This window comes from Bombyx mandarina, chromosome 22 (genome assembly GCF_030267445.1).
Source record: "Bombyx mandarina strain Sakado chromosome 22, ASM3026744v2".
Lineage (NCBI taxonomy): Eukaryota > Metazoa > Arthropoda > Insecta > Lepidoptera > Bombycidae > Bombyx > Bombyx mandarina.
Window position 1 is genome coordinate 18,040,846 of NC_143228.1, and position 10,111 is coordinate 18,050,956.

The 10,111-nt window shown below is 39.0% G+C and overlaps 1 protein-coding gene across 1 annotated transcript; it reads left to right on the top strand.

Moving 5' to 3' along the window:
* The first annotated feature begins 453 nt into the window (after window positions 1-453).
* On the top strand, window positions 454-4,909 carry LOC114243491 (uncharacterized). Its single transcript, XM_028175000.2, has 2 exons — window positions 454-2,925; window positions 4,031-4,909. Exons 1-2 carry the CDS (start codon window positions 2,917-2,919, stop codon window positions 4,322-4,324), a joined length of 303 nt encoding a protein of 100 aa, XP_028030801.1. The 5' UTR covers window positions 454-2,916; the 3' UTR covers window positions 4,325-4,909.
* Window positions 4,910-10,111: the final 5,202 nt, after the last annotated feature.

Sequence of the window (10,111 nt, forward strand, 5' to 3'; positions counted from 1 at the left end):
CGCCCGACCGCTTTCATTGGGCATTCTAGACGAGTGCCTTTGGCGTTTCGTGTGTCATTGTGGTACAATGTGGCGATCTAATGGTGTTATAATACAATGGTATTCGCAGAAAGGCTACAGGAGTCTACACACAATCTGGACTCCCGTTACGTAACGACTGCGCCATCATCATTTTAAGTTGTGACCTTGTTTGAGAAACAATAGTTTTCATTGAATGAAGTCGAAGCAATAGAAACCGTATACCTATACAACTATGTTTTTTTTTTTTAAATACTCCTTAGCTGTTCCCGTGCTAAGTTCGTAAAGAACTTGTGTTACAGGTACCAGATAACGGAAATAACTGTAAGATTTTTATTATACACATACATCATATATTTATTACTTTCTTCTACTATTTAATACATTACATCTATGACACTATTTATTACATACATCAGAAGCGCGATCCGTTAAGAAGATCCGGCGAGAAACTCAGCGGACTGACGCATGGGTTAGGTTGCACGTCGGACCGTCTGATGGACATATCTAGGGCACGGACGGTGACTGGCTTCCGTTCCTCTGCACCCGGGGTGGTCGCTCCAACGGCTGAACTGCAAAAGCGGGTTTGGAGGTGTCGGGGGTCGCGTGAGTGAACACCACGATAGAATTAACAAGTGTCGTGTTTTCATGACAATTTATTTTCACCGAAGGTAGACGAGCACATGTAGGTACTCTCTGTTGCTGAGTAGTCATGGAGCTCAGCGATGCCGACGTGTTAGAGGCACAGGAAGTCGCGGACTCTTGTCAGATTGTGGGTTGCTGAAAGGCATGTTAGGAGCGTGGAGTTCGTTTCAGCTAAATGTAATTACAGTGCACACCGATAAAAAATGTCTGGATGATTACTTAAACCGATAAAATTAATTTTTGTATTATGTATGACTCACTTTTTTTATGTTTTATTTAAACTCTGCCTGCAAGATTTTTACGTCAGCATAATCGCACGCTACAAGCGCCGTCTGCGTGCGAATATCTTCATTTAATTAATTAATCGCGTGATTTCATTACGACTGGCTCTTGTGTGTTGTCGGCACCGCACTGGTGTTTAGTGACAACAGCAAGTGGGACAAGCGTCGTAGTATCGAGTTTGCACAACGAGCGCGGCAGGATGCTCCGCGACGGTCGGACTCCTCCGCTAATGTGCGACCTGTACTAGGGGCGGTGTTGTGTGACAGGACGTAGCACCGATCATTGATAAATGTCGATTTTCATTGAATTTCCTCGTATTCTTAGGAAAAATTTACTACTTATTCATTTTAAATTAGGGGCGACAGTTCTACGTTTGTTATAGTTGAGGCGTGACGATAGATCATGTTAAAGTAGGCGTCAAGGGAGCATGAGTAAAGTTTCCAAAGGAAATTTAATTTATATTAATGGCACGTTTAAATAAACGTAATTTCCCACCTATTAGATTAGATACAGGGAGAACATACACAATAATATGCTGCCCGCCTATTCCGATTCGTCTATAACAGCCTTTCCCAAAGTGAGCGATAACGCCCCCTTGTGGGCGCTGCAGGCCTAAAGGGGGGCGATAAGAGACCCAGAAAAAAAATGGAGGCACTGTGTAGGCTTGGGAGGCGATTTGTAATTTTATCTAGGAGGACTCTTAGATATCGACTGAGCTCTAGCTATAGTGGTCTATAAGTAGGTAATAAAATGGGGGCGCCAAAAAATATTTTTTTCTCAAAGTGGGCAGTAGACAAAAAGAGTTTGGGAACCCCTGGTCTATAATAAAGTATTACTAATCAGTACGTGAATTATTCTTAGTGGTTCATTTAATAACAAAAAATGTTTTAATTTGTTTAAAAGAACCCAATACGTTTGGCAGATTAACTTTATGATCCAAAGCTTTGGTAGAATTGTAAGAACAATATTTTACCTATTTCACCATATCCCCTGATTTTTGGTTCTGTCTTATTTCCCTATTCGGAAACTGTCACAAGTAACTTCAACCCATCTTTATCATCAACAATTTTCAGTCCGGGATCGTCAATGTTCTTCGAGAACACATTTCCGGTCCAGAGCAAGTCTCATTTATACAGTTCTGGCACAATCTTTTTTTACATACCGTGGTTATTGCGAACTGAAATACAAATCTATAACGTATCAAAATCCATACTATGACAATCCACTATCCAATTTTTCTAATGAAATACGTATTTCACGAATGCTTACCGTCGACTTCCACGGTGAAGGAATAAATAACATCGTGTAATAAAAATCAAACCCGTATAATTAGAATTTGCGCAGGACATTTTGTCCGCACGGGTAGGTACCACTACCCTGCCTATCTCTGGCGTGAAGCAGTAATGCATTTCGACTTGAAGGCCGTTTTATTATACTGAGACCTTAAAACTCATATCTCAAAGTAGATGGCGGCATTTACGTTGTAGTTGTCTATAGGCTCCGGTAACCACTTAACATTAGGTGGGCTGTGAGCTCGTCCAACCACCTATGCAATAAAAAAAGACTATATTTTAACAAAATCAATCATAAATAAGCGCAGAGATCTCAATATTGATCTAATTTTTTACGATGAAACAGTTGCAATCAACACGAGGGCCACTATCAGCCCGTTGTCATGCTGCAGTAGCTGACGGAACCAAATCAATATTACAGTATTTATCTGACAAGGGCTCAACCCCGGGAACAATCAAATAACAAATATTTACAGGCTAATTAGCTGCTAGCATAATGACAATAGCGTATTTCAAGGATTTCAATGGTCGGAAGGTTCGTCCCGGCCCACGGAGCGCGGCGATGGCGGTCAATGGCACTCGGCGGAGGTACGGCGTCCGGCGCCGCGGGACCTCTCCTATATAACCAGCAGGGCGCTCGGACCGGCCAGCACTCGCCACTCGACACCACCACGACGACATGACTAAAGTAAGTCTTTTTGCGATCACTTTAAGAAAATTTATTTTAAGTAATTTTCTTAGAGAATACTTAGGTACTGTGTTCGGGTGGGTTTCATCGACAATATTTACTTTAATAATTATATAACTCAAGATCCCAAAAAAAATCGCTTATCTCTTTTTGGCTGTTAGGCATCGATATGTATGTAGGTGTAAGTTTAAGGGCTATAAATTAGCTGGAAATTAAGATTAAAAACTTTTAGTGTAACAACATTTTTTTGGGATCTGTAGACTTTACCTAATCTTGCGGTATAAAAATTGTATGAGGGAGATGTTCATGGTTTTTTTATTGTTTTGAAGGAATTGATAGATACAGTTAATGCTTTGCGAACTACGGAACAGCTGGAATGCTATAATATGGAGACTTAGACCTCATTTCTTAGGGTGTGACCCTCTCATACTCATCAGGTGGGCCGGGAGACCATCTACTCCACAAGAACAATTAAACCTAGCATCTTCCACTTGAGGCCTGCCTCTACACTCAGTGGCGTGTCACGGCTACAGCCGGAGAAGTATTATTAGTGAACGGTTCATTGTATCCACTACTAGACTACTGATCATTATTCCGGCGCGACAGATAATCCACATTTATTTTAAACGCACTCATTCAATGAAATTTGCAGTTCCACATTACTATTAGATATTTGTATTTGACATATTTTTTTTCAAATAAATCACAATATTAAAAATTACGTTACATGCATTACAAAGATGATTCGTGAGTGAAAACGATTAGTGACTATAATGAGATATATGATTGCGATCATAATTGTAAACAATCGGTGTTGCGGCCACCGGGCAGCTTCGGAAACATCTCATGCAGAGGGACCACCCTGACGATACCTCATATTTTTTTGAGTATGAAGTGATAGTTCTCGGCCGATTGGTCAATCTGTCCATTTACAAGAACCTAAGCACTTAGTCTAAATTCAACCCGTTGCCTAGAATTGGGACGGGCGTCACAGAAGGCATCATGCTTATTATACACATGATGTTTTTGTCAAAAAATACTTTATGCGAATATTTTAATGACATCGTGGTTTGTGTATTGTAATCAATATTTTCCAATTCACCAGCTGACTCTCTACGCTCTCGCTCTCCTCCTCCTGGTGGCTGCGGCCTGGTCTGCACCGACCGAAGCCCAATCTAAAAGTATCAAGGAGAAGGAAGACTTAGAACCAGCTGACAAAGATGACTTGAAGACTGCGGCGTCTCACTGGGGAGGTCACTGGGGAGGACACCACGGGGGCTGGGGCGGGCACTGGGGCGGCTACGGCGGCTACTACCCTTACTATGGTAGTTACTGGGGCTGGCCATACAGCTACTACTGGCCTCATGGTGGCTACGGACACCACGGCTACTGGTGGTAGACAGACATCTTCCGACCTGTGATTCATGCCGCTTCTACCATTAAGGCTCCCCCCGTAAAGATAAGGTTTCTTCTTGTGATTTAAAGAATACAACTAAAATAGTTTTAAGATCACTTACATCTCATGACTTGGACGGAGTAGCTTTACATTTATTTATCGCAGTGTGACAACCGTGGGATTATTCACCTCATCAACATTTCAGAGCATCAGCAGCACCATTTATCATCTCAAATGTGCTATCTTCTACTTCATCATCTCAAATCAGTAGTAAATTATAATTCAGTCCTACTTTTGTCATCCTATTGATCACTCGATACATTCACACACATATGTTACATACGCTATTGTATTCGTAATACATAATAATATAATACATTCAGAGTGGCGACGAGTGCTCCTAAAGGCGAGTTCACACCCTCGCGTCACCTTACACTCTACTATATATTATTTTTTTCGATACAAATTTAATAACTATAACAAATTAAATAATGTGTTCATTATTAGGGTGTCGTCTGTATGCGGCACAAGCTACCGCACTTTGTAAATATTTGTGATTTAGTAATAAAATATGCTTAAAATTACATACTTTTTCGTGTTTTTTTCTTTAACTTAGCTGTCCTATTAAATATTTGTTTTAGTTAAATGCTAATGAACTTGATAAGCTTTGACTCATGCTCTTTAGAAACAGCCCTTCTCTAGCACGATCAAACATACAGACTCCAAATTAAAATGGAAAATGTACAGATTCGTGTGAACTGGATACAACTAAAAATTTGTCTTCAAATCTCCAAGTGGATAGCGGCGTCCGCCTTGTGTTCTTGGGCTTCAGTAAGCACGCAGCAGGTGTCTTATCCGTTAAACCACGACGAGATCTTAATGTTTCGGACCGCGATCCCCACCCGCAGCCGCTCCTCCCCAGTGGATACGGCGCGGCGTGCGGCGACAAGGTGCGGGATAAGGACAGCCACGGGCGCCCCGGGGACAGTCGCGGCATGTGGACAGTGGCGCCTGTGCTCATCAATACTGACATTTTTATTACCTTGACACGTACCAAGCAGCTACCATAACACGTGGACGTTCGTCTGTGACGTTCTTCACATAGATATTACTTGTAGTAAAATTAATCGATTCTCATATGCACTTTGGCGACTTACAAAAATATGTAATTTAAAAACTGCATTACAGGCCTATCATGGATATGTCGCCTCAAATATCAGATACTGTATACCCCTCTGGGGAAATTCTAGTCACATAAATAGAGTGTTCATTGCACAAAAGCAATGTGTTCGTGCCATGTGCAATATTCATCCTCTGACTTCTTGTAAACCATTCTTCCAAAAACATAATATTTTAACTGTACCATCCATATATATACAAGAATGTTGTTTGTTTGTTAAAAAGCACCCACAATTATATAAATCGTGTGGCGAGTACTGTCAATTTAATACAAGATACCCTACTAAACTAATGTTACCAAGTATAAATACTCGTTACTACCATACAAACTGTTATCCTATGACTATCAGAATATTTAATAAGATACCAAACAGCATAAGAGATCTTCCACTAACTCAATTTAAAAGAAAATTATATTTATGGCTAATAGACAAGGCTTATTATAGTGTGCAAGAATTTTTAAATGATAAGTGTTGTACATAATAAAATATTAGAATAAGAAGTGATAGAATGTAAAAATTAGATAGATTTAGTAAATTTTGTGTTATAATTAATATAAAAATAAATTAAATTTTCGCATGCCTAAACAGGCGAAATATATGAAGCTATGTCCTATATCTTGTAAACTATATTTCTGGCGAATAAAGATTTTCTTCCTTTCTTTCTTTCTTTGAATACTCCACTTAACGTTAGGTCTAAGTCTAAGTCTCTTCAAACGATAAAGCATGATGCTTTGCGGTATAAACACGCAAGTAGGTGGTACCAACCAATTCAAATTCACAACTACTTAGTCTACCGCTATTAGTTAGATCTAAAGATATTGAAAATAATAATTCACCAGTCCGACTTTTTCGATAATACTAGGCTGCACTAAAAGTATCGGGAATGGAATATTTCCACTGTTCCTGTCATATTAAAATCTTTTTAATTGAAAACTCCTTGGTTTTAAAAATCGAATACCATTTATTTATTTAAAAAAAGATTCTCGGTCTTGTCACGAGGTTTTGTCAAACTTGTTTAGCCATTGAGAAAATGGAATTGACTCGAGAAAATTCAAGAGCGATGATTTATTATGACTTTCGAAGTGGTTTAACACAAAAACAGTGTGTTGACCGGATGATTTCTGCATTTGGTGATGAAGCCCCATCCAAAACCATAATTTATCGTTGGTTTGCTGAGTTTCAACATGGACGTGTCAAGCTCAGTGATGATCCCCGTCAAGGTCGTCAAAAAACTGCAGTCACCCAAGAAAACGTTGATGCTGTGCGTAAGCTGATTGAGGAAGATCGACATGTGACATACCGCGAAATTCAGGCAACTTTAGACATTGGCATGAGTCAAATACAAATAATCTTGCATGAACAATTAGGTGTAAAAAAGTTGTTTTCCCGATGGATACCGCATTCGCTCTGTGAAGAGCAAAAAGCGGCTCGCGTTACTTGGTGCGTCAGAACTCTCGAAAGATTCCACGCAGGATCCTCAAATGCTGTATACAACATTGTATCAGGTGACGAATCCTGGATATACGCGTACGAACCTGAAACAAAAAACCAGTCACGAGTTTGGGTGTTCGAAAATGAGTTAAAGCCAACAAAAATTGTTCGTTCACGGAGTGTTGCAAAAAAATGGTGGCCACGTTTGTCTCCAAAACCGGCCATGTTACGACTATTCCTCTTGAGGGACAAAGAACGGTTAATGCAGAATGGTATGCTAGCATTTGTTTGCCACAGGTCGTTTCTGAACTCCGTAAAGAGAACTGCAACCGCCGCATCATCCTCCATCACGACAATGCGAGTTCTCACACCACGCACAGAACAAAAGAGTTTTTAGAGCAAGAAAACATAGAATTATTAGACCATCCGCCGTACAGCCCCGACCTAAGCCCTAATGATTTCTATACTTTCCCTAAAATAAAGAATAAATTGCGTGGACAGAGATTTTCATCACCTGAAGAAGCTGTGGACGCCTACAAAACGGCCATTTTGGAGACCCCAACTTCCGAATGGAATGGTTGCTTCAATTATTGGTTCTATCGTATGGAAAAATGTGTCAAATTTCGCGGAGAATACTTCGAAAAGCAATAAATACATTTTTAAATGGTAATGTTGTGTCGCTTCGTTAATTCCCGAAATTTTCAGTGCCGCCCTCGTATAATGATACTCGTTGAAGTCTTTCGTGCAGAAAAACAAATTATAAAATATTTATAATAGCGCCATCTATTGGACATTCAAAATTACTAGTACGTTTTGCAAACATAAATTCCAGCGTTTCTGCTTCATTATAGATTATTTTTCAACAAAGAACCTTCGTGATCAGACCCGGTGGAATTTATTTTCACGATGTAAAATCAAAATGTAATTATAATAATTGAGAATAGTAAAAAAAAAGAAACAAAATAAAAATTAAGCATTTAGAATAATTTTCAATTTAGATATGCTTCATAGCAATTAGCAAGTTTTCTGAGTATTTAGCTCTGGCATTAATTTTTATACATTACGCTAGATGGCGTAATCTTTATTTTAAATAATTTTCATTATTAATTCAAAAGACTTCAACGAGTTGAACACCATGTTGTTCTTCGATAACTTTAAACGAGAGACAAGCGCACGGACCACCTGATGCTTAGTGAGGTAATATGAGGTCGTTTATATTATTCCATTGAGGCCACTACTCACGGCTAACACATCTAAACGGCTAAAATGGATAAAACGTCATGTGCTCTGGAATTGAAACAGGACCTTGGTACCTGTTCTAAGAAGCTCGTAACATACTTCTTCAGCTTGCTAGTGGCAGATGGATCGATTGTGTATTCACTTTACGATAATTAATGATATAATTTACAGATAAATATTAAGAGCTCGGGCTTAAATCATAGCAGAGTTGAGATGATACGGATAGCCGCTGTAATCGTTGTCTGTGTATCTGTCTATTAAATTAAATGTTGCATTCAGAGTTTCAGCCTCCGGTTTAGATAAAGTGCTTAAAATTTATAAGTGAAAAAGTTTCTTATCAAATAAGATGTTTTTTCAAAGTATCGATCGGACCGAGACCCCGATCAAGCTACTGATTGTAGACTGAGATCGAAGTTAGACTGAAACTTTATTAATAATAAAAATTAAAGAAATGCATGGCCTAAGGAATGGAGATCTTTTGTTAAAGCGAAAGTTGACATCACAGTCATGCGCATGTCTCTGGAGGTTAAATTTTGAATTAAATTTATATAAAAAGAAATTATGTGGTGTCATGGGACACCAGGTAGGAACGAAGTTCCTTCGGCTAATGTAGAATCGACACAAATTGCAAAAAAAATCGTGCTCAATTTTATGTAGGTTTTCTTGATTTTTCTCTTAAATTTTGCTGATTAGTTTTTATTTAAGTACAAGAAAGTATTTAGGAAATTCAGTATTTTAGGAAATAATAAATTACTTAAATAAAAAAAACATCGTAATTCAAATTATCAACTAAAATAACAAAATATGTCTCTTTATTTTTGTTTGACAACATAAAATTACATAGAAATAGAAAAATAGAAATAATAATAGAAAGAGAATGGATGAGAGAACGAAAAGAAAGAGGGAGAAAGAGAAAGGTATTATACACTACTCGCTTGTGTATGCGACTGTCGCGCCTGCGCACGTCTCATTTAACGGCTTTATTCCACACACTTTTTCCACGGATTTTTTCTTACGGTTTTACTATCACATTTTTTCAGTTCGTCGCGCAGCAAAATCCCTATCCCCTCCAAGCCTGCCGTAAGGAACTTCGTTCCAATAATGGAATATATGTTATAGTTTATGGAAATCAATCAAAACTACAAATTTTCTGTCCTCTAATTGACGTCAGACTCAGGAGCTATGAGCGTGTCGTCAGACCACAAGCTTGCTCAATCGAGGGTGGGCACAGATCCGCGTTACCAGACAATGTGCGTATTTAAAGGTTCATCTTATTTTGTATTCAAAGACGGAGCCAGGACCTAACAGATCGAGAGGAGCGACATCGTACTTGAAAAACATAATGCGGTTGATCTCGTGCTTGTGGTTTTACCGTTAACGGTTATTCAAACTATTTTCCTTCTCAGAGTTACAATTGTTTCTACGAACACATTTAAGATGCTCACATTCTTTGAATGATGAATAAACATTATTTTACGGATATTAGTGGCCAGCGGTCGGTCCGGGCTAGTCCTTCCAACGCCACTGATCCTTGGATGTGTCTTCATGGACCAGTCATTACCGGACACCGCGCCGTGCCCTCTTCTGTTCATCTTCAATTAATATCTCGTGTAAGCCCCAGGATTATAGTTCGTATTTTCTTAATTATTTACTTAAATATTATTTGTACAGTCCACCTGATTGAAATTGTAGTACATGTCATATATCTGGAACAATGAAGCGGGTGCTTCCAATTAATGTATATTTGGTAGCGATCGCTTGTAACTGCGTCGAAACATTGAAATGCGCCGTTCAAATACGTTCAGAGCGGACTCTTCGCCTGATGTGCCGACCTTGTTTCCGGAAAGGTCACGGAATTTGACCTCCCGATACCACTAACAAATTTATTCTTGCCGTTGTAAGTTTAAGTCCTAGTGATGACATCTACTTGAAAGTAAGC